This window comes from Rhipicephalus sanguineus, chromosome 8 (assembly GCF_013339695.2).
Source record: "Rhipicephalus sanguineus isolate Rsan-2018 chromosome 8, BIME_Rsan_1.4, whole genome shotgun sequence".
NCBI classification, from domain to species: domain Eukaryota; kingdom Metazoa; phylum Arthropoda; class Arachnida; order Ixodida; family Ixodidae; genus Rhipicephalus; species Rhipicephalus sanguineus.
In genome coordinates this window covers 20,894,007-20,918,028 of record NC_051183.1, presented here as the reverse complement: position 1 = coordinate 20,918,028, position 24,022 = coordinate 20,894,007, and the positions used below count along the sequence as shown (strand labels likewise).

At 44.4% G+C, this 24,022-nt stretch overlaps 2 protein-coding genes across 5 annotated transcripts in view; one reads left to right on the top strand and one right to left on the bottom strand.

The window, feature by feature from the left end:
• The first annotated feature begins 429 nt into the window (after window positions 1–429).
• LOC119401528 (charged multivesicular body protein 2a) lies at window positions 430–9,071 on the top strand. Of its 2 annotated transcripts, none has more exons than XM_037668411.2 (5): window positions 430–616; window positions 1,048–1,229; window positions 2,865–3,044; window positions 5,625–5,755; window positions 8,813–9,071. In XM_037668411.2, exons 2-5 carry the CDS (start codon window positions 1,062–1,064, stop codon window positions 8,997–8,999), a joined length of 666 nt encoding a protein of 221 aa, XP_037524339.1. In that variant the 5' UTR covers window positions 430–616; window positions 1,048–1,061; the 3' UTR covers window positions 9,000–9,071. The 2 variants fall into 2 exon arrangements, with proteins under 2 accessions (XP_037524339.1, XP_037524340.1); XM_037668412.2 differs by having other exon boundaries at window positions 433–494.
• Window positions 9,072–15,157: 6,086 nt separating this feature from the next.
• Window positions 15,158–24,022, bottom strand: part of LOC119401524 (tuftelin-interacting protein 11) — a 64,407-nt gene continuing 55,542 nt past the window's right edge. For all 3 annotated transcript variants that reach the window (XM_049418782.1, XM_037668405.2, XM_049418783.1), the window contains 4 exons: window positions 22,006–22,212; window positions 18,978–19,153; window positions 18,069–18,143; window positions 15,158–16,628 (listed from right to left, as the gene is read on the bottom strand). In XM_049418782.1, the coding sequence (XP_049274739.1) occupies window positions 16,455–16,628; window positions 18,069–18,143; window positions 18,978–19,153; window positions 22,006–22,212 (632 nt within the window). In that variant the 3' untranslated portion in view covers window positions 15,158–16,454. The remainder of the gene's footprint in view (window positions 16,629–18,068; window positions 18,144–18,977; window positions 19,154–22,005; window positions 22,213–24,022) is intronic.

Here is a 24,022-nt window from a genome sequence, read left to right as displayed (position 1 = left end):
TTGCAGGATACAAGTCATTGAATTCGGATGTCGAGTTTGGCACGTGCCGAAACTAAATGGTGATTTTGGTGCCTGTCGTGATGCGCACAGATATTTCTCCTTGCCCACTAGCCTACATGGCATTCTGGTGCCACGCACGGTGAGACCAGAGAATCAACGTTTATAGAACTTCTTTCTAGAAACGTTGCAGAGAATAACCGCATACCACTTTGGAACCACATCATTGAGAAATTGAGAATGATCAAGCTACGTGGGATGTGAAACAGGCGATGGGACATGGACCATCATATTGAAACCAGTTCAACATATTAGTGAATAAACAATGACTTTTTTCACTCCGGTGAAGCATGGCTAGGGTGGATATTTGGTGGCTAGCCACCCTGGCCATGCTGTTGCCAAGCCGTTGCACAACCGAAAGTTGTCTGTGCTCTTCGCGCCGTATCGATAGCGTAATCATCTTGTGGGCACGGCAAGGGAGACGAAAGCTTGTTCCTGTGAGTCACGTTCGTGCAACTTATACTGTGGTTCTCTGCGCTGAACTGAAAGTGACACGACGCAACAATCGTTTCATGTGAACGTTCTACGACATCAGATCACGTCGAGCTGAAAGCCAGAGGTGAAAAGTTGTTAGTCGACCGTGCTCATTGCCCCGCATTGCTTCTTGTTCGGCCTTCTTGACAGCAGTAAAACTTTCACGGTGTTATACACTGGTTCTTTAGTTTTATCAGCGTGAGCAGCTTGCGGGCTAATACATTGATCAGTCTTCGTCATGCTGTATGCACGAACGGTTGATTGTGGTGCGCTGGAAACTGACATCGCGCAGGTTTCGTATCGCTAAAGCACTTTCAGAGCTGAATGTGCTACTGAGATTTCTAAGTTTGACGTGCAAATTCCAGTGGCCCTTACAGCTGCCGTATTACATAACAGTGCTGGCGAGTGCATCTTGACGTTTACCTCGGCGTTAAACGACCGAAGTGTCACTAGAGTCACCAGATCCGTGTTGCATGCGTGATCGGAACTAGCATCCTCATCTACGATTTTTTACAGTCTAAAGAAGAAACATGGAGTGGCTTTTCGGTCGCAAGAAGTCGCCCGAGGAGATGCTTCGGCAAAACCAGCGGGCACTTAATAAAGCCATGCGTGACCTGGACAGGGAGCGTGCAAAAATGGAACAGCAGGAGAAGAAGATCATCATGGACATCAAGAAGATGGCCAAGGACAATCAGATGGTGGGCAGCGTTTGAAAAGTCTTAAATGGATAAAATGGCCGCGAGTGTCATTGCCTTGCACCGGCTTACCATTTCATATCCTGCAGCTTTCAGAGACAACTTTACTTTGTTATCCTGTTGGCCATACTGCAGTTTCTTCAGTATTTTACCTCTTGCTGCTCATTGTCAGTAGACAAGGCTATTACCGCAGTGAACTTAAGGTTGTGCAGGCCACAAAGGAACGGTGCCTTACCTGTGTGCTCTTCCCTGTTTTGTTGAACTTGCCCCCAGAACTTCGTCCATGAGCACAATGTGCCAACAGGCATGGTTATACATGCCTTAATTATTACACCATTTGACAGGTTTGTTGCACTGATCCTGATTGAACTGTCCTACATGGTCTAGACAACAAAAGGAAATTAGCTCTTGTAAATTATAGTAAATTAATTTTTTACAATAATGAAATACCATCTCATACTGCGTGGCAAAAGTCATATGGTAACAAAGGAAAGATGCAGAAGCAGCGCAAGAGTTACAACTCCTTCAAATTCTCATGCCATGTTTTGTTGGTGTACGAGTCTTCAGTTACTTTTTCAACAGCAGAAAATGACAACGTTGTATTGTTAGAAGGCAAATAACTGAACATGGCAAAGAGATAGGCAGTTCTAGCCATTCGGTGACGCCATACACAGGTGACAGCCATATTTGCACGCTTCTAGTGCACTTTTTTTGCTAAATGTAGCCCTCAGATTTGTGTGTGCATTACAATTAGGCTGGAACATGAAATCAGCATCAAGTTATTTACTTTTTCAATTTTCCTAATGCAAAATTACCTGCGTGTTAGTCAGGTGCATATCCGCCGTGGTGGTCCAGTGGTTATGGTGCTCAGCTACTGACCCAAAGGTTACAGGATTGCATCCCAGCGGCATTTCGATGGAGGCGAAATGCTAGAGCCCCGTGTGCATAGATTTAGCTGCACGTTAAAGAACTCCAGGGGGTCGAAATTTTCGGAGCTCTCCACTACGGTGTCCGGAGCTCTCCACTACGGTGTCTCTCATAATCATATCATGGTTTTGGGACGTAAAATCTGTAGGGTCCCCTGTCTACTCCAGAGAAGGGACGCTCGTCGGTTCAACTAAAAAACCATTTATTAGTAAAAACTTTAACGTTAGGGTGACAGGGTCAAAACACAGTAACAACCTCCAAGACCAAGTTCGACGCATAACTTCTGTGCCGGTCCCGCTAACCTTGGCCCTGGCGGACCACACACCCGCCCACCTCACGACAGTTCGCCGGCAACTCCCCTCGGGCCACTCGCTGGGCTTGCTTGTAAACCACTCACGCATGGAGGCACATGCGCAGTGGCGCTCGTCGTTGCTTGCTATCACCGCCGCTGTGGGTGAGGGCGAGGGTTGTTATCCGTGATCCCCACAAATCTCAGAAATTATTATGAATTATTATTGCAGTCGGGCATGCGCTAGAATCATGCAAATACGGTACATTGTCTGAAAAGCAGTTCACATTCTTGGCTATTCTTTTGCACAGCGCATAGTGACGGAACTTGTCTCTGCATGCAAGCTTCATCTACGAAACCACTGATGATAACTGTGATCAGCGTGAGTCGTGTTAGCATTGGTCACTAGTTTTTTCGTGCAGGATGCAGTGAAGATCATGGCGCGGGACTTGGTTCGGACACGACGGCAAGTGAAGAAGTTCATCCTGATGCGGGCCAACATCCAGGCGGTCTCACTAAAGATCCAGACACTCCGCTCACAGAATGCCATGGCACAAGCCATGCGAGGTGTCACGCGTGCCATGCAGAGCATGAACAAACAGGTCAGTTTGTCCACGTCAATCATGTGGCTTTGTTTAACATGATAATTCGGTGAAGCTAATGCGTTCTGGAATTCATACTCAATAGTCCATGTTTATTAACCCTTTCAGATGTGACATATGAAGAATTGTCAGGAATTGCATCAAATTTTCACCACATTATTCTAAGGTGCTCGATACTTTATTACAACAGAAATAATATCATAATATGTTGATTTGCATGTTTTTCAGTAATTAATCTTAATTAATTTGTAATTAACGATCTGTGAAAAGAATCAAATCTCAGGCTACAAATACACTGCTATTTCGTTTTTGGTTACATTCATTTCGAGGAAGCAAAAATTATACTTTTGACGTTGCTCGCTGGAAGCGACACACCGAACAACTTGTCGAACGTGGTAGTGCTTTCAGCATATGATCATATGCAGCAATGCACAGCAGAATGACGACATTATTTCGCAGGAGGTTCACTTCATCAAAAGCACTATCCATCTTGCTCACAGTCATTAGTCGAGGCAGCTAACAAGAAAAAGTTGTGTACGCAGCTGTGTACAAGGTGCCTGAACGGGTTAAGGCGAGAACCTTTGATGTCCCACAAGGCGAAAAATCCAGTGTTGACAACACAAATGGCAGCAAAATTACGTCGCATGACATCATGCTGTGAAGTCATTGCTGACGTCGTGTCGCATCCTCTCTTGGTTAAATGTGGGCCGATCCTGGACATAGTGCAACACTGGGTGAGGTGCAAAAGGCTTCAAGAGCAGGGCACAGTACAATCGACTGAGAAAGTCAGAGTAATTTAATGAATGTCTCGTGACAGCTTGTGCTTTTGCCTATGCTCTCCTTAGCATTGCCTAAATGGTCCCAGCAACCCTTTTTGAGCATGGTCAGAAAACGCTGCCGATCGAAAGTCGAGGCTCCTGAGAACAAGCGAGCCAAACATTATAGCGCGTTATGTGGCCTAGAATTTGCAATTAATTCTCAAAGTCAGCTAGAAATCGCTTCCTCTTCTCTCTAAAAATGATGCCATATACCCACGTCCATGGCGGTTGTCTGATTTGCTGCTAGTTACCGTGGCTGCCGCGAGATGGCGCCACGTACCCGCGCTCACGATCACACTGTATGTAAGCCACACATTCGAAGAAAAAACAAGAAAAGAAGAGTGCTCAAGGTTATGACGCGCGCTGACGAACGGTTGCATCTTCTTGCCCCCTTGTCATCGCCCTCCCTGCGTAGCTTTCAGCGTGCTTTGCTGGCACGAAAGGAGAGAGAAAGCGCTTGAAGCGTGTGACAGAGACCTGTAACTCCGTTCTTACTTGGCAGATTTAAAAAATTTTTGCAGCGTGTGATCTGTGAAGCATCATGTGCTAATATTGACTCTATTCCATTATAACTCAGAAAAGTGTTGCAGGCCCCCTTTAATTGCCTAAAGGGACTGTAAGTTTTGTGTGCTAACGTAGGTAATTTGTGGCTGTAGTCAGGTGCGGATTCAGGTTTCTTTTTCAGCGGGTGCTGAATTTGAGATGGTGATTGAGGATGACGATCACACAGGCACGTACGATCAGTAATAGTAATAAAATTATTTGTATCCCAGTGAGCATTGCAACGACCCATTTCTTTTCTGAACATTAAGAATCTACGTCCTGGCATGCCACTTTAGTTCTTTGCTGGTCCCAATGTAACCGACTGCCTGAAGTGTATGGAGGCAGTAATAATGAAGCTCCGTGCATTTTTTGATTACATACAAAAGGAGCAAGGATATTTTAATTCTACAGGTTGTCTGAGTGCCATTGGCCATTGTTTGGCCATTGTTGTGACCAAAGAAAGATCAGAAATGGTTTTATTTAGTCATCGAATCGATTAGAAGGTTTGTGTATATAGAAGGAGGTCCCATAGAGACTGAATCGGGACCTCCTACAGTAGTGAATATAGAAAAAATTAATTGATGCAGTAAACAGTGGTAGAGAAAACGGACAATAAAATACATCGCAGGCAAAAAAGAAGAGTTCTACTTAAGAAAAACATTAGCAGAAAGCAGCAACAAAAACCGAAATTAGACAACATGAAAAATAGAGGTAATTCAACCCTCCCAAACAGTTTTAAGATAATCACACGGTGAAAGATAGTAAAAAATAAACGACAAAAAAGAAAACTGAACAGTGGCATCTGATTTCAGCAATTTAGGATGATGATGCGATGGTTCGTTAACATTAGGTTGTGAGAAGGCATGAAAAGGAACAGGAGTAATAGAGGTGACCAAAACTATCCAGATTATAGAATGGATGCAAGGAAAGTCTTCGTATGATTTTTGAATATGCCGATTGATTGCGAGGTTTTGATTCCTGAAGGTATGGTATTCCAGAGATGGATTCCAGTGAAGTGGGCTGTTTGTTTGCCATAGTCAGTATGAACTATAGGTAAGATAAAAGTGTGATTTTGTGCAAACCTTGTCAAGCTTGTATTCTCTAGACTCTAACAAAGATGTGACCTTTGTTACATTTTGTGCTCGTTGTGACAAGAAATGCTGTGACCTTTGTGACCAATGGGAGGTGTGACCCAAGTTATGTTTTTCTGTGCCTGCAGCTGAACCTACCACAGATACAGAAAATAATGCAGGAGTTTGAGAAGCAGTCTGAAATAATGGACATGAAGGAGGAGATGATGAACGATGCCATCGACGACGCAATGGGCGATGATGAAGATGAGGAGGAGAGGTGAGTGGTTTGGTTGTATGTCCTTTAAAAGCAGCACTGTGTGACCAGTGAAGCATCCTGGATATTGCAAATATAGGCAGATATAGCAACATTGGCACATATAGGAACGTTGGCGGGTGTAGGCAGACAGATCCCAGTATTAGCTTTAAATATAGACTGTTGTTTTTGCACTATTCCGTTTACTATTGGTGTGCTTGCTCTTGATGTGTTCACTTTGTAACCATTATTCACGTTTTTGCCTTTGTAACATCCCTGCTGCCGCAATGCCTTTGTGCAACTGCATCATAATAAATAAATAAACAAACGAAAACGTTAAATCAGTCGCTGTCTTTTCTGGACAATACAGGATTTTTTAAAATCAGCTGTGACCGATAGAATTATCACACCTCTTAAGCTAGATTACTCGAAATGGTAGATTTTACTTGCGTGAAAAATAGAATTGCATGGTCAGCTAATTTAATTAAAATTTGCTGCTTGGTTACCAAAAATTAGTTACCTTGCGATACACACTGGAACTGATGAATTTTATGTGGTCAAGTTTTCAAAGCAGATTCGCTTGATATGAAATCAGAGTGGTGCAGGTTTCAAGATGTGGACCATCAGACTGGCTGTAGAAATGCGCTGTTGTCCCAGTTCTTTACTTTAAATGCAATTTTGTGTATTAAAGCACAAAAATAATGCCCTTGTATTCTGGCGAACACTTTGGGAATGAACATTTCAAAACTTGTGTTGCCCCGAAATGCCTTTCAAAAGTGATACATCTTGCAGTTTCAGTGGCTACAATTAGCAAATTGCTTTGTATATTTAATTCAAATTAGTTAAAGAGGTAATTTGGATCTCTTGTGAAAGGAATGGCTGCCGTTAAAGAAGAAATAGCACTTCAAAATTTTTAAAAATTTCTTGATCGATTTTGATGAATCTTCATAAGTTCGTGTATATTTGTGTGCTGATTTCAAATATGCAATTATTTTTCCAGTATAATGAGTAGTTTTCAAAATACAAAGTATTTCATGTGCCTTTTAAGGAGCAAGATTTTTTTCTAAACTGAGATGGTTACAGAAATAACCTAGAATCAGAAGTGAGTGCAATGCAACAAAAATGGATGTTCTAAGCCCATTAGAACAAAAGTTACGGTATGTTGAACATTCGCGAAGGCAATCCCAGCTTGAAATTGACTCATTCGCAAAAGTTCAACATACCATTACTTTTGCTCAAATTGGTTTAGAACATCCATTTTTGTTGCATTGCACTCAGTTCTAATTCCAGGGTAATGTGATATGGTGATTTACTTCCCAACTCTCTCAGTTAAAACAATCTTGCTCCCCAAATGGCTCATGAAATATTTTGTATTTTAAAAACTACTCATTACACTAGAAAAATAATTGCATTTTTGAAATCAGCATACAAGTATACATAAACTCACCAAGTATCATCAAAATCGATCAAGAAATAAGAAAAACATTTTAAGAGCAGTCTCCCCCCTTTAAAGGGACACTAAAGGCAAATAACAATTTATGTCAGAGTGAAAGCCCAATGTATGACAACTTCTAAAACGGCAATATTATCAACAGCAGTGCCCTACTTACCGAGAAATTAAGCTAAATGTATCACATGATGAGCGCCACGAGTGGGACATTTTCGAAGTGATCCCGATGACGTATGGAAGTCGGCCTACAATAAATCACTAGTAATCAAACTAGCAGCAGTAAAAAAAGAACATTCCGAGCATCAAAAGACGTAATAAAATGCTGTTTGTTCGTTTCCGCTTGATTCATGGAAAACAAAACCTCCGTGGCGTTGCCATGGGGAACGGCGCGCATGGTTCAAAGGTTCCGTTTTCGCCGAACTGCGCCTCGCCCATCTCAGTGGTAGTTTCGGGATCGCGTACTGCCGTGCGTGTTTTGCGCGCTCGTGAAAGTCGCTCTGACAGAAAGTTCGACAAAATGCCACATGCGTGTGATATTGCCGGATGCCCGAATGGTGCACAACGCCAGTGCTGCAGCAAGGAAACCGGTGTGTCTTTTCACTGGGTGCCGCGGAATGAACCCTTACGCTCGAAGTGGCTTAGTGTCATGCCATTGCGCCAGTGTGCTAAACAGTCAAAACCTCTGCGTGTGTGCTCGCTGCACTTTCGTACTGAGGATTACGAGACCAACCGCAACTTGGTGAAGGCTTTGAATGTGCCCATCCAAGCAAGTCTTTGCCGCAGTGCCGTTGTTGCTACTGTGGGTCCCGCTACTTCCGCTCGGCTCCTACTAGTGTCGGCGGCCGCGCAGTAAAAGCGGGCAACGTTGGGCACGGCAGCAGTGACGTATGAAAGTCGTATTTTCAGGCGGGAGATTTGAAGCACGCTAACGCGATGCGGACCACTAAAAACGTGATTTTATTTCGAAATAAGCACTTCCTTGGCACAAAAGCAGCACTACGAGGTTTCTGGACCGCTATTTCAACAATCAACGTCAACTTAATATTTGCCTTTAGTGTACCTTTAAGGTAATCCTCACTAGTGAGGCCTTTGTCATGTTTTGTGATGAACAGTTTGTAAAAATTTTGTATTAAGGCGAAAGCCTTAGTTGCATCATCAAACATGAAAAGTGACCATCGCTGTCAGCATCAACACGAGTGATGCAATAAATCATCATCATGAGATGACGTCGCCCTATGACGTGATTATGACATCGCGGGTCGTTAGTATTTGTGCGTCATCATGACGTTGTCACAGGGTCATTGGCCATAGGTGTGCCAATCCTGGAAGTACTGCAAAACCATGCGAGGTGCTGAAAGTCTCCGGGTGTGGGATCAGTATACAATCAACTGAGAAGTAGAAGAAAATCCTTTGCCTTTGAGTAGTCTTAGGCGAATGCATAGGGAACCCTGCGACATTTTGTCTCCAGGATTTTAATGCTTTACTGCACAGTAGCATGACTCTGCCGGTCCATACGCAACTCGAGATGGCTATCCCCTACTAAATCTTGTTTCGCGGTGAAAATAGACTGTAGTATTGGATAAGCTGGGTGATTAATTTGCACTTATTTTGTGTTATTCTTTTTTTCCTAGTGACGCCATTGTGAACGAAGTCTTGGACGAACTGGGTCTCCAGCTTTCCGAGAAGCTGACGGACCTTCCGGAAGCCGGCGGATCGCTGAGTGCGGGCGCACAAAAGGGCAAGGCGGCCGCACCTGCCGCAGTCAGCGACGCCGACGCCGATCTCCAGGCTAGACTCGAAAACTTGCGAAGAGAATAGACGTCGTACCCGGCTTCGACCAGAGGGGACTGCGCGAAACGTGTCTCTTAAGTCTTGTATAAAAAATATATTTGTCTGCTGAGGATGCTGTTGTGATCTTAAAAAGAAACGAGCGCACTTTGATCTTAATGCCACTATGAGAGACGTGCGTAATGCTGATCATTGACTGCTTGCCTAACTTTTAGTAATAGTAAGCTGATGCCCAAGCTTTGGAATTGAGAAGGAAAACCAAATGGGGGAATATTCAGTGTTAAGCGCAGAACTTTTTATGACTCGTAACTTTTATGAACTTTTATGATGCCACAAAAGTTCTGCGCTTAACATTTAGTATGTCGCACCAACAAGGCCAGAAATCTACCCTTGCTAATGGTGAAATTGTGCTAATGCCTAAAAAGAGCACACTTTAGGTTTTAAGTTATTATTAGTAAAAAAAAAACCTCACAATGTTTCGTAAGCTAAGTATTGCAGTGCACAAGTTCTGAAAGTATTTACACTTTCTTACAGTGTAAATTGATAGAAACTCAGCGGAACTGTTCCTGTTGCACGCAAATGGCAATGAATATTAGAATTGAGTGTGCTTTGAACAGTATTGCGCCGCAAACAAGCTGTATTTCAATTAAGAAACTTATGCTGGTGCTGCAATTTCGTGGCTGCAAGTGGCATCCACTAGCTTTCCCAATTCAATTTTACAAGATGAATATGGCTGCAAACGAGCTTGTGTTGAGAATTCTATTGTGATGCTAAAACACCACCTTTGGTACATGTAATTAGGTTGTGTTGAGCTGCCACACATTGTTTTCAACATTGAAAAAAGCGCAGATTCATTAGTAAGCTCACTAATGGATAGCAATGATTTGAACGCGATGCATCCTCCGCAGTTGTTTTGCAATCGCTTGCGTTTTTGCTGTAATATATAATAAAAACTGCTTTATCCAAGTTTTGCACAAAGGTCTATACTTTTCTTAAACTTCGGCAATGTGAGAGTCTTGTATTGCCAACAAGGATGTCCTAACTCTCTTAAAGGGGCCATGACACGGTCACCCAACAGTTGGTGGTTTTCAGCAAAAACTTGAAGTAGAGGGTCTGCTACGCCTATACAGATATGAAAAGTGGGCCGGAAAAGAATATTTCAGTGCAAAACAAGCCCTAGAAGTCGCGGGCTGCAAACCCCACCCACCGCCGGCAACCACCATTTTGCCATGGCGCGTGTGACGTCATGTGCAACACGGAACGGAGCCGTCGCCTTCTACCAAAGTTTCAGCCGCTGCAAATCGTTCTGTTTCAGTGCCAAGCTGAAGAAAGCTAAAATATCTCGATTTCATGCACAGCTGACCACGGAACAATATCGTTCGCCGGAATGTAGACGCTCGCACAGCTAGCTGCTTGTTACGTCACGGCTCGCGAGAGCGCCAGTGTTGCCCGCCTCTCAGGCCGCTCGCGTGTTTACAAAAATATTCAATTATAAACTAAGTGCTCGACCGAATGCGTTAAAATTTTGCCGGCTTATTGGTGAATGCACAAGGATTAACCCACATAACAAAGATTGCGATCGAAATTTGGGTGTCATGGCCCCCCTTTAATACATAGGAATGACTGCAGAACAGACTTACTGTGCATGCAAGGCATAGACAAGACTACAGAGCAAAACGATGCATCATGATTAGAAGGACACTAATTTTACACAGTGAATGCACCGTGCAACTAGCTTTTAATGGTTAAAGCAATAACGAAAGACAGACGAAAAACCCTGTAACTAGCCTGTAATGGTTAATAGGGATGCTAGGCTCAAAAGTCAACTTTTGAACTGCTGCACTAATTTTGATGAAAATGATGGGATGGCTTATTTTCCAGTTATTAGAACATACTCTAAATTTCAGCAGCCTAGCATGAATGAAAAAAAAAAATCTTATAGCTGTTATAATGACCAATCAGTAGAGCTGTGCGAATAGCAAAATTTTGGGTGTGAAGCGAATTCGAATAATAAAGATTGAGTGCAAATCGAATCGAATAATTTTCGAATATTTTTCAAACATTTTTCGAATAATTCGAAGTGAAATTACAGAAAAAGTTGCAGAGAATCCCTAAGTATGTTCTTGTGAGATAGCAACATGAAAGTGTTCCTTTTCGCTAGGCTGATGAAGCGCTGGTGGGGTCATATTTCATAGTTGTCTTTTTAATCAAGATTGAGGCAATGTAGAGGCCGAATTGTATTTATGTACATGATTTGGTGCAACCAAAGTGTTGCCGACAACACTTTACACGTGATAGGCAGAGATGCCATTTGCTCAGCCTCTCCTCCTCTTTCAACTGCTGTGGAAGGCCAACTGATGTGGCGGACAAGGGTGTGCTCCCTTCAAGTCCAGAGTTCCAAATCTGCCTCGTAGACGTCGATATACAAGAACATCTGAAATTTTGGATGCTAAAAAGCTTCGGCGTCCGATTTTTCGGACTTCCTGCCCAAATTTCAGGTCCAAAACAGCATTAATTGAGCCCCCAACTCTGCCACATCTTTCATCTCCATATTGGAACCAGCGTTTTCTTGAGTTAATACATTTGCGACCGTAGCGGAGCTTGAAAGGCAGCTTTGCCGCAATACGGGGTGTGATGAGGTGAAGCATATTGAAAATTTAGGGACGACTTCCCAAACGGACGTTGACCGTCTCTTGGCTAAGTTCGACCGTAACAGAGCTTGAAAGGCAGCTTTGCCGCACTACGGAAGTGTGATGAGGTGAAGCATATTAAAAATCTAGGAACCACTTCTAATGGGACTTTGTCTCTTGGCTAAGTTCGACCGCGACGGAGCTTGAAAGGCAGCTTTGCCGCAATACGCGAGTGTAATGAGGTGAAGCAAATTGAAAATCTGAAGCGGTCACTTTCAACCGGACGTTGACTGCATTTGTCTTTGGGAAGTTCGAATAGTAAAATTTCAGTGCGAATCGAATCGAATAGCAAACACTATTCGAAAAATATGCGAAATTTCGAATATTCGCACACCCCTACCAATCAGGTATGCCAACTTGGGAAAACTATCATTTCAAAAATACTTAAAATATACAAATTGTTTATAATTGCACATGCAGGATAAAACCAGTCCTGTATTTTTTTATGTTGCTTCTGTAAAAATTTTCACTGCTTTAAAAACGAAGTTCATTTTTTTGCTTGTCACTGCATGTCAGACATCTGATAATTTTTAGGACGAATGCCTTAGATGCCTCATCAAACGCGAAAATTGACTGGCGTCCCATGTCAGTGTCCCCCGTCAGCGGTGTCCACACGAGTGATGCAAAATATCATCATGTGATGACGTCAGAGATCGCCAAAATTTGTGACGTCACGTGACGTAACGTGATGACATCACATGACATCGTAGCATGGTCAAAGGTGAATCAATCATGGAGGCAGTGCAAAACCACGTTAGGTGCACAAAGCGTTTGAAGGATGGCGGGGCAGGTTAAATACATCGACCGAGATTGAAAAAGAAGATGGCTTTCGCCTTCCAGTAGTCTGTGGAGAGTACATAAGCGACCCTACGAGTTTTTTGTGTTAGATAATACTTAAGTATCAGAAAAGCAGCTTATCTTGTTCCTGAGAAAATTTCAATCGAGAAACCACCTTGTAAGCAGCTATTGGTGAAGCAGTTAGGACATGTAGTTTTGCTAGCGGGTTCGTCCTCTCGAAAAGTCCAAACTGAGAAAAACGAGTTCAATGTCTTCACAACACGCTGCTTGTTTGGATGGTTAAAAAATCAATTAAAGTGACCTGATGCATAGATGGGGCCTTCCTCTTCAACATGACGCTGTTCTGTGACAATACCATCCAATCGTCTTCTCTTTTTTGCAGCTTTCAAGCTGTTCATGTTGGTTGCAACACGCACTACCTGCTAATCGGAATGAACTTGCAGTAGAAAGAACAGATAAAGAAATAAGCCGAATAGCACACAAACACAGCAGGAGTAACTCGGAATTTGTGTGAAACCAGTGTTGGATGGTCACGTGATACGTTTCAATCAATCCAAGCTTTGGTTTCGGTTTGCCGACGACTCTGCTGTGGCCACAGTAAAAAAAGTATGCCTTTCTTTCTTAGTATATTTTTTTGTTTGTCCTCTGGTGTACTCTCGACAGGTGTTCCATGACTAGAAGAGGTGAAAAACAAACATTCTAATAAGGGCATTCACTTAGCGTTTGACTCCTTGCCCGCTCTGCAGCCGCATGTTGAAAAAACCGTTTCAAAGACGCTTTGAGCAGGAAATGCGCACCACTGTCTCGTGAAAAGAATTCATTCTATTCTTTTCTTCTGCTCAGATAACAACCAAACTTGGTGAGCATGCTCTTTAATGAACCAGCAATCCAAAACAACTCAAATTGGAAAACGCATATTTTTTTCGAAAATCTGTGTTTTGGCCCCGCATCCCCCCTTAGAGCAATGGCGAAAGAAAGACAAAACACAAAGGCAACTTGTATTCGCTGGCGATATGCGCAAGTGACCACTTTCGGTAAGAAGCGTCAGACATGTTAAAATGGTCGGACGAAGGGATTTGTGGCACTGTCCCAGAAATGCTATTTAGTGCTGCTCCATGTCAAGTTTGTCACGAATGAGAATGCAACTTCACAGTTGCTGTGAAAGATGCCTTGGGTTGCTGGTTGGGAAAATTGCTGTGAAAGTGCCTGTGATGCGACTGCGTTGCGAGGATGTGTTGTTGGTAGTGTGTACTCAGTGAATTTTCCTTGGCTGTGACACATGAAGGGACTCTTGTGTTGCATGGAGGGCAATGCCATCTGATCATTTGGTAAGATCGGCTTTCGCACACGGGAAATTCTGAGAATTAGAACATTACGGGCTCAGTTATCCCCAATCATACACATTTACTACGTTCAGTCTGAATCACAGAGATAGGTTCTGATGGATTACGGAGAAAAGATACAGAATGCTGTTCTCGGGAAGTGAGTAAACTCATGATAGTACCGTTGCCACATATTATATGCTGACAGAATTGTGCAGGGCGAAGTGTAAAGCATTGCTGTTTTGGACAATCTCAAGCAATGTCATTTCACTCACAACATAAAATGTTATTAACATTTAGTGTCCCTTGGTTGTAAAACATTAAAGGGCAAAAAGGAAAGACTGCAATACTTGAAGCATGGCTCTAAGGTATGGTTGCTCAAACTAGCCATTTTACACAGAAAAAAAATTGAATATTACGCCATTATGATAACTTTATTCAGGTTCTTTCGTTGAACTGTCATTACAGCTACATTAAATACAGTAAAAGCTCATTAATTTGGATTTTGCGGGACCGGAAAAAATGTCCGAATTAACCGAATGCTTAATTATCAAAAGTATAAAAAAACAATAAACAAATCTCTTTTACATCAATACACTTTCATTTTCTTGGCGAATACGTAAATCCTGTTATTTTGCATAAGAGCAGTGTAAAAGCTGCGATTTTCGTCATCCTGCGACTTCGTTCACTATGCGACTACGGCACCAGACTCCAGGGTTTAATTATCCCGAAACGTGCCCTGCACCCCTTATTCATTACGTACCATCACCGCAACCACGCGCACGTGACGATCATTTTTTCACAGGCCGCTAACTGGTAGTTCGTCCGTCGCAATCAAGTTTTATGCCAGCATGCCGGCCGTGGCTGAAAGCTCTTCATCTTCGGCAGCTTACACCATGTCTGAGTTTTGTGGCATTGCGCGCGCATTGCATCAAGTTAAAAACGAAGCTTCTGAGCGCCGGATCCGCATTTGGACAAAGCCATGGTTGCTAACTGAAGAAGATACCGATGCAGACAGCGCTGTCTCGTTTCGGTTGTCTACGAATGCTGTTTTGGTTCTTTTGAGCTGCACATTTGCGGCACTTTGCAGTCGGCACATTCTGAAGATTGTCCGAATTAACCGGGTTGCGGCCAGATATGACCTAAGTAACGAGAGTTTCGTGCCACTAAACAATGCATAATGCTGGCCGTGACCAGGGCACATGTCCAAATTATCCGATTTTCCGGATTAACGAGGGTCGAATTAATGAGCTTTTACTGTATATATGACTTTTCCTTAGGCACCGCCTTCACTGCCACTTAAACTTTCGACAAGCCCTTAAAAAAAGCCAGTTGTGGTTTTACCCAATTCCCATCATGCAAAATAGAAAGGCAACAATGCACCAAGGAAAATATTTATTTACAGGGAGCTCAGCAAGAGAAGCAAGGACTGAGTTACAAAAATTATCGCAATCCAAGCACTCTGTCATGAGTTACGCCACCATTTCCAGCATGCTGAATAAGATGGTTGTCGAACTGTATGATGCTTAATAAAACATGATAACAAATGATTGCTGCTTTTATGTACATGATCTCTTACAGTCACAGGCATCAAATGTTTTCGGTAGCGTCTGTTCAATTGATATGAATGCATTTCCACCAGAATGTTCTAAACAAATGAGGGGGGGTGGGGTCCAGCAAAACCCTTGTTGTGAACAGTACAACCATATTTCATTAGTAAGAGAACAATCGTAACCCTTAACTATATTAGCATAGCACACCACAGAAACGGGTCTTGCACTGTGTGAAACCTGGAATTTAGAGTAAAGCCATCGCGTAACTGAAATTGCTCATACACCTGACACATTCATGCATACCAGTACTTTGCCTGGCCAATGTTTGAAATAAGGCTTTCCAGCATACAGTTTGGCAAGATTGATATTCCTAGTCTTGCACGTGACGCATGCACGAAGTGTGTCATAAGTGAAAAAAAAAAAGCAATACATGCAGCCTTTGCGCGCCTGTTTCAACTCAAAAAGCTTTGAAAGTCCATTATAAATAATGCATGACAGTATCTTCACATTGACATAAGGAAAGTTTAGCCAAATCGTGACAATGCGTAACCAGCTGAGTGTCACGTACACCGATTTTTCAGTGTGGTGGATTGCGTACGAATAACACTACACAAGTATCATCACAAGAGTTTCCAACATAACAAGTGATGGTGCCTTGCCATTCAGTCAGTTTCAGCTGAGTAGCAATGCCGCATCACGAAATGAACACAGAATCGACATTCGACCAGTGCTGCCGGTAAAACAAGTGTGACGATAAAGAAAACCTACTGTCACAAGCATGTAACGACCTTGTCACGTGCAACTCCCAAAGTGGGGGTCATAATAATGACGTCACTGAGATAAATTCAACCAAATGACTGCAGTGGGAGACTGAGCAAACGCTGCCACCATCTGCGATCTCTTTTTTATCCTCGCGGAAGCTATAAAGAATCGAACTGTTGTAGCTATTTGTCACGAGCGCACCATCCTTTTGGTGTTGGTGGCACTCACACTAATGCTGATCGTGGTGAGCATACGACTGTTGCCGCATAATGAAAGCTAGTGACAATGAATTCAACCCCGAGCTATCAACTGCTCCAAAACACACGTCACAACCGTGACGCAAGGGGACGCTCGACTGGGTCAACCTGCCATGTCCAGCAGAGATTGGAGGGATGTGGGCACCCACGTCTTCCCGTTGAAGACGAAGATGACATTTCGATCGAGGTACAGCATCACGTGGCCGAGCCGGTAGACCTGTTTGCCCTCTTGGAAACGGTGCGCCATAGGAACAAACAGAAGGTTCTTCTCTTGGGCCTGCAAATGCCACGAACAGACACACAGACTTTCATCTTGCTCGCGATCAGCTAGAGAATGCCATAGCGACATGAACAGTGCGTGAAACACACAAGGACGAGTAACCAACGAGGACTGGCGCTGCGGTTACTCATCCTTGTGTGTTTTCACGCGCTGTTCACGTCGCTATGGAATACCAATTAGCCCTGTCACACACCTTGTTAGAGAATGTCACCCGACTTATTAAAAAAAAAGAGAGGCATTAAGAGCTGTGCTAATGCATTATGCTAAGAACATTGCTAGACCATTCCGCTAGAGCAAGCAAACGGTCAAAGATTAGTTAGGTGTGACTGCTTCAGCCAGCATGTGAATGATGGAGAATTCACAGATGTGGCTAAACTTTGTCCTGACTTTTAGTGGCTTTGTGGTAAATGTCTCTCCTTGATACTCATTGAAGAGTTATGATTGTGTAACTAAATTGCTTATTAAATCGCTTTTAATGTTCCATTTGTATTTTGATCAAACACTTCATAATGTGCAATACAATGACAAACTTTTCAATATATTATAGTTCACTAGGATGTCAAGACTATTTTAGTTTTGACAATCAAAACGCCTGTTTATAATTGAAAACTATTCAATTCAAATTATGAGTCAGTTTTGAATGCAACTACAGTATACTATCGATAATTCAAACTCTGATACATAATTCAAACTTTCAGTTAATTCAAACAAATCTTAAATTTTTGGTTGGCCCACTATGTTTTCAATGTATTTTAAAGCTGTTAATTCAAACTGCCTCACTGCACAAATTCGGTTAATTCAAACTTTTTGCTTGTCCATGTCTGGAAATATCTGCTGCCTTTGTTGCTTCTAGCTGAACATTCACGTTTTTCTGTTACTACCAGGCGCAAATAAAGCTGATTGCCTGCCTACAACACGACCAAACTAGCCGAACCTTGCGCATCAATAATCTCGTGCTGACCAAGGGCAAAAAAAACTGTACGGTCTGGCCTTGAGCTATCGCATGCCGAACGTTTCTTAAAATCACTTTCTCTGCGGTATGCCATGCGAGAAAGCGTCCTAAGAATTAGAAGGGGCTAGCAACTGTCGTGGGATGCAACTCATTTTGTCCCTTAATTACACACCCGTGTGTGCCTTGTGTAATAACAAGTAGTACCAGTATTATCGCTGATGTCTAAAAATTTTACTGGCAATCATGTAGAGCAGTCTATGATGTTGCTGCGGCACTGAGAAACAATAAACATCGCAGTGTTATAGTTGGTGTGTTGCCCCGAGTCATATTTATGAGAACTTCTGATAATTCAAACTTCTGATAATTCAAATAAAATCCTGAGGTCCCCTCAAGTTTGAATTATCGAGAGTCTACTGTACTCGCTTTTTTAACACCCTTAGCATTGTGACACAGTAAGAGGTGTAATCAGAGAAACATAGACTTACCCTTTGCTCGATAAGCTCTTTGAAGGTCATCTGTGCATTGGCTGGAGTGGTAGAAGTTCGTATCGTCTGCATGTGCTGCAAAGCAACAAGAAGGTCAGTGTTACGCATTTAAGATGACACGCAGATTGTTCTCCAAGTTATTTTAATATAGGATGTTCATTTGACATTTATTTGGAATACCTTGCAATGCAAGGTAGACCTTGATATGCACAGAATACAGTGCATGGGACGCCTAGATACTGACAAGCCGTCACAACCACTGACACCGTCACAACCATGTGACAATGTGCATTCACCTTCAAACTTACAAAGTGCAGCAAAAGATTGAATACAAGAAGGAGCAGGACACCATACTTTGTTGCACTTGACAAGTTTTGAAGACGAGCTACTCGCGCATTTTAGCGGCGGCCAGCCACCTGCAGAACACACACTGCATTCTGGTCCCACCAACGGAACACTGTCACAGCTGAGCAGCCGTGACAATGTAAAACAGGAAGTGCATCTGACATCCATTTGGAATACCTTGCCATGCATGGTATATACCTAAATATGCATGGGATACCTTGATACTGACACATCGTCACAACCACCATCACAACCATGTGACAATATGCATTCGTCTTCAAACTTACAAAGTGCAACAAAAGGCGGGATACAAGAACGAACAGGACACCATATTTTTTTGCACTTGAGAAGTATTGGAGACTAGTTTCTCACAGTTTCTAGGGACACCTTGATACTGACACGCCATTACTAAGTGCAACAAAAGACAGGATATAAAAATGAACAGGACACAGTACTTAGCTGCACCTGAGAAGCTTTGAAGACTGCTTTCTCACAGATGGTAGCGGCAGCCAAGCCACCTATGGAACACGCACTGGATTCTGGTACCACCTAGAGAACACTCACACTGTATTCTGGTCGTCCGCCAGCGGCTTCCTGAGGCATGTGCTGTGGTGGTGGTGGTGCTGGCCTGTATCCCAAGAGCCCCGGCGGTGCCTGCTGCCCACCTCCAGCACCAGGCGGCACTACTGGCAGGCCCGACACGGCACGATTCATCATGTCCAGCGCCACCTTGAATTGCTCTGCGTAAAACAGCGCCCAGGTGACTAAGGCTCTCAGAATTTCAAAGAGATGACCGTCAGCTTTCTACAGCTACAGCCTTCAATTAACCACTACCAATACTGTGGTAGCCACAGCAGCAGAAGCGGCGTTTTGAATGTCACTAAGTTCACATGAGTCAAGTACGAGGCGTGCTGAAAGTGCCAGCAAATTCAAACTGCCAACTATGCAAGCGAAGCCAATAGTAATTTCCTCCTAAGGTTGAATGAAGGAACTTGCGCAGAAATCCATTATGCATTGACAATGATAGCCATGGCCTTTAAACAATCCACACCCATAATCCGGCATCGCGGACGCCCAGCGCACTGTACCCACCGGCAAATTCACAGACAGTGGTACCAGATTCTTCTCCAGGCTATATCTTAAAGGGCCCCTAAACCACCCAGCGGTCGAAATTTAGTTGAGGTGAGGAAGTTGTGCTCGAGTTTACAACGAACATGTAGCCGTGAGAATTTTTCGAAACGGTGCCGTAATAGCGGAGTTACACGCGTTTGATGATCGGAATGCGACGATCGCTTCTTTCCCTCTCTCCTACGCTACCCTCTTCCAAAACCGCTTTGCCCTCCTCGCTGAGTCAGCTGAGTGCCCCTCCTCATCTCGCATGGCATACGTCACCGTTGACGCGCTGTTCGAGACAGCGTCTACTTCCGGTTGCCGCGACTCCGACGCTCCAGCTCGCCGTCAACTCTGTGTGGTATCTGGGTGCACTGTTCGTTGACTAACCGCTGTTGCTGCCGTGCCGGCCCGTGCCCCTACGAATTGTGCCGGTATGGACCCTGTGTTGCGCGCACGCCTTCAAAGGATCGCCAACGTGATGGACCTGTACGGGAACACGCCGTGCCAAACCACCTCGGCTCGAGATGAGGAGCCGAGCTCGAGTTCACGGAGCTCATCAAACTGCAAGGCGTGGCTGTGTAATTACGCTAGCGACTTGGCGGTTGCGTTAGGGCCCGCTCACGCTAGCGGCACGGTAGCTCGCCGTTTGCCGTTTGACGTTCTCAGGCTGCCGTGCGCAAGCGATTTCGTTCGCGCACGTCAGCCGTTCTTTGCCGTTCGCAGAATAGGTCCGAGACCCATTTTCGTGGTGTTCTCCGTCTGCCGGAGAGCGACGTGGCCAATCAGTGACGGAGGAGCGGTTACCATGACTACGGCACGCCGTGTCATCTGCTTTCGGCTCTCCGCGTCGTGTGCGTCTGTCGCAGGACGCTTCGAGCTGCTTGCTTTTTTTTCCGCGCTTTTCACGCTAAAAGTGCGGATGTCGTCCGTGTCGTTGCCAGGCATGGTTCCAGCAGTCAATAAAGCGTTTTAGTCTGTCCGGCATTAAAGAAAGCGTCGCGTAAAACCAAATAAAATGTCCCCAAGCTGGCGCCTGGTCAAGTGGCGCCAGCTATGGAGGATTAGAAACAACTAACAAACACGTAATCTATGTCCTCCGAGCATTCGGAAGCGCCCATCTCGACTCGCTAAGCCTACAGCATCGATTATTTGAGTACGGCTCTCCAAAACGGGGCTGAATTGGTACGAATACTTTGCTGTCGAAGCTTAAGGACATGAATCTAAAGCAAATGGAAGCATCAGTTCGGAGCTTACACGCTACAGAGCGCATGGCGGCCACTTGATAGATTCAAGGTGGATGACAACCGCTTTTGGCACTGCGGCCATGTTTTTCGGAGGCTTGCCGGCGTAGCTTGCCGTGCAAGCTGGACTGCTGTCGCGCGTGCGGCGACGGCCGACGTTCTGCGGCACCGCGCCGTTGCGGCAGGCTTGCCGCTAGCGTGAGCGGGAACTTACGGGTCGCAGATGTCGATTCGCAAGCGGCAACACGACCAAGAACAGCAAGGTGCGCGCGAACAGCTGTTTGCAGAGTAACCGGAAGTCGTCGGTTGTCATTCGGCCAATCGCAAGCAACGAAAGTGATAACGTCATCGAGTTTCACTGGTGATGTCACACATGTCAGTGGCGGGAATGGCGGGGACCGGAAAGGAGAAGCTATTATTTTTTTCGAAATTGTGGCGCGCCCGCGACCTGTAGCGCTGCGGCATGTGGCATCGTTGATCGCGACGGCATTCTGCACGCGATGCGCTTGTTTACTTGAAATGTTTGGGAAAATGTCGGAGGGGGTTTAGGGGCCCTTTAACTACAGGAGTGCACTTAACTGGGCTGGTTGTTACATTGTTAGGGACGGGAACAAGGAGCGCTTGAGATGGGATGATGATAGAATAGAAAGTTGTCTGTCGTTCTGCTTGTCGCCAAATAGATCTATCAGTGGGCGACAGACAGTCTGTCTGCCGTATCCTGTCTTTGTGTGCCCTGTCTGTCGTTCTATCATCATCCTGTCTCTAGTGCTGTTTGTTCCTCTCCTAAAGCTCACAGGGTCACTTATGCATCCCCCTCTGTCAACTCGAAGGCAAAAGCCATCTTCTTCGTCTTCTAAGTTGATGCATTGAACATCCCATGCTCCTCTCCGAACTCTTTCTGCAACTACGTGGTTTTGCAATGCCTCCAGGATCGGAGGCATTGTAAGCTTTCTGCACCTCACCTTGTTTTGCACCGCCTCCAGGATCAACCCGCCTTTGACCAAGCAGTGATGCAATGTGATGTCACCATATGACGTTGCAGTGACGTACTGATGACTTCACAAATTTTGGCAGTCTGTGACATCACGACGATGTCATATGGTGGCGTCATCACATGATGATGATTTTGATGATGCGGGACGCCGGTCAATTTTCGTGTTTGATGAGGCATAAGGCTTTTGCCTTAAAGAGCATAACTACTTTTGCAATAATTAAGAGGGGAGGCTTGTTCGACTCACCGCGCACGCTGGTCTGCTGGAGCAGAGCATCGGAGAAGAGGGACTTCCAGCCTGTGTACCACTTGGAGATCTCCTGGTAGTTTGGATTGTGCTGCAGCCAGCCCGCCAGCACCTGCAGCCACTGGGGGAAGAAGGTCTTCTCCAACAGGGTGGCCATGCTGGATGCCGGGCAGAGGTCCTCCCACGCCATCACCCACTGCCACACGTCTGCGCAACGGGACCGATTGTGACGCAATGTGACGGTAGGAGAGACTGATTTGATGAATAAAACAAGACGGAAGTTTACGGGAGGATGGAGGTTTGAAGTGATGAACGATTGTCAAAAAAGAAATGTTGCTGGAGCCAACATTTCGACAAGGGGACTCCTTTTTCTCAGACGCACCGCCCCCCCCTTCCACCCAAACCCACTGAGGTGGTCTAGTGGTTATGGCGCTCGACTGCTGACCCGAAAGTCATGGGATTGAATCCCAGCTGCGACGGGCACACTTCGATAGAGACGGAAATGCTAGAGGCACAGGTGCTTATGTTTAGGTGCAGGTTAAAGAACCCCAGGTGGTCGATATTTCAGGAGCCCTCCACAAAGGTTTCTCTCATAACTGGGGGTGTGCGAATATTCGAAATTTCGAACATTTTTCGAATAGTGTTTGCTATTCGATTCGATTCGCACTGGAATTTTACTATTCGAACTTCCCAAAAACAAATACAGTCAATGTCCGATTGAAAGTGACCCCTTCAGATTTTCAATATGCTTCACCTCATTACACTATCGTATTGCGGCAAAGCTGCCTTTCAAGCTCCGTTACGGTCGAACTTTACCAAGAGACAGTCAACGTCCAATTGGAAGTGGTCCCTAGATTTTCAATATGCTTCACCTCATCACACCCGGTATTGCGGCAAAGCTACCTTTCACGCTCTGTTACGGTCGAACTTTCCCAAGACACAGTCAACGTTCGACTGAAAGTGGTCCCTAGATTTTCAATATGCTTCACCTCATCACACCCCGGTAATGCGGCAAAGCTGCCTTTCACGCTCTGCTATGGTCGCAAATGTACCAACTCAAGAAAACGCTGGTTCCAACATGGAAATGAAAGATGTGGCAGAGTTGGGAGCTCAATTAATGCTGTTTTGGGCCTGAAATTTGGGCAGGAAGTCCGAAAAATCGGACGCCGACGCTTTTCAACATCCAAAATTTCTGATGTTCTCATATATCGACGTGTACGAGGCAGATTTGGAACTCCGGACTTGAAGGGAGCACACCCTTGTCCACCACATCAGTTGGGTTTCAACAGAAGTTGAAAGAGGAGGAGAGGCGGAGGAAATTGCATCTTTGCCTATCACGTGTAAAGTGTTGTCGGTAACACTTTGGTTGCACCAAATCATGTACATAAACAGAATTCGGCCTCTACATTGCCTCATTCTTGATAAGACAACTATGAAACACCACCCCGCCAGAGCATCAACCTAGCAAAAAGAAACACTTTCATGTTGCTATCTCATAAGAATATGCTTAGGAATCCTCTCTAACATTTTTTTTCTGCAATTTCGCTTCGAAGTATTTGAAAAACATTCTAGAAATATTCGAGAAATATTCGAAATTCGATTCGCACTCACACTTCAATATTCGAATTCGCTTCGCACCCAAAATTTTGCTATTCGCACAGCTCTACTCATAACCATATCGCGGTTTGGGGACGTAAAACAACAACAATTACATTATTATTTGTGAGCCCCTGACGAAGACAAGTCCCCTAGTCGAAACATTGGCTCCAGCGACTTTCCTTGTTCGACGACTTCTGCGCACTGATTGACTGACTGACAGACCATGATATATTACACAGATAAATACTCAGTTGGAATAATAGACAGATGATATACGGAGATATAGATCTCATCATCAATTAAGTGATGGATGTCTCCAGATAAGGTCTAATTTCCTGGGACTGCTAAAGCAGCACTGACACATGCTTTTGAAGTTGCAGAACATCTACCACATTCTTCTTGCACGTAAGAAAATTAT

Excerpts from the sequence above, each read along its gene's own strand:
- LOC119401528 (XM_037668411.2), top strand. The coding sequence starts at position 1,062 with ATGGAGTGGCTTTTCGGTCGCAAGAAGTCGCCCGAGGAGATGCTTCGG. Across the intron at positions 1,230-2,864 it reads TGGCCAAGGACAATCAGATG|GATGCAGTGAAGATCATGGC; the intron begins GTGGGCAGCGTT and ends TTTTTCGTGCAG. Across the intron at positions 3,045-5,624 it reads TGCAGAGCATGAACAAACAG|CTGAACCTACCACAGATACA; the intron begins GTCAGTTTGTCC and ends CTGTGCCTGCAG.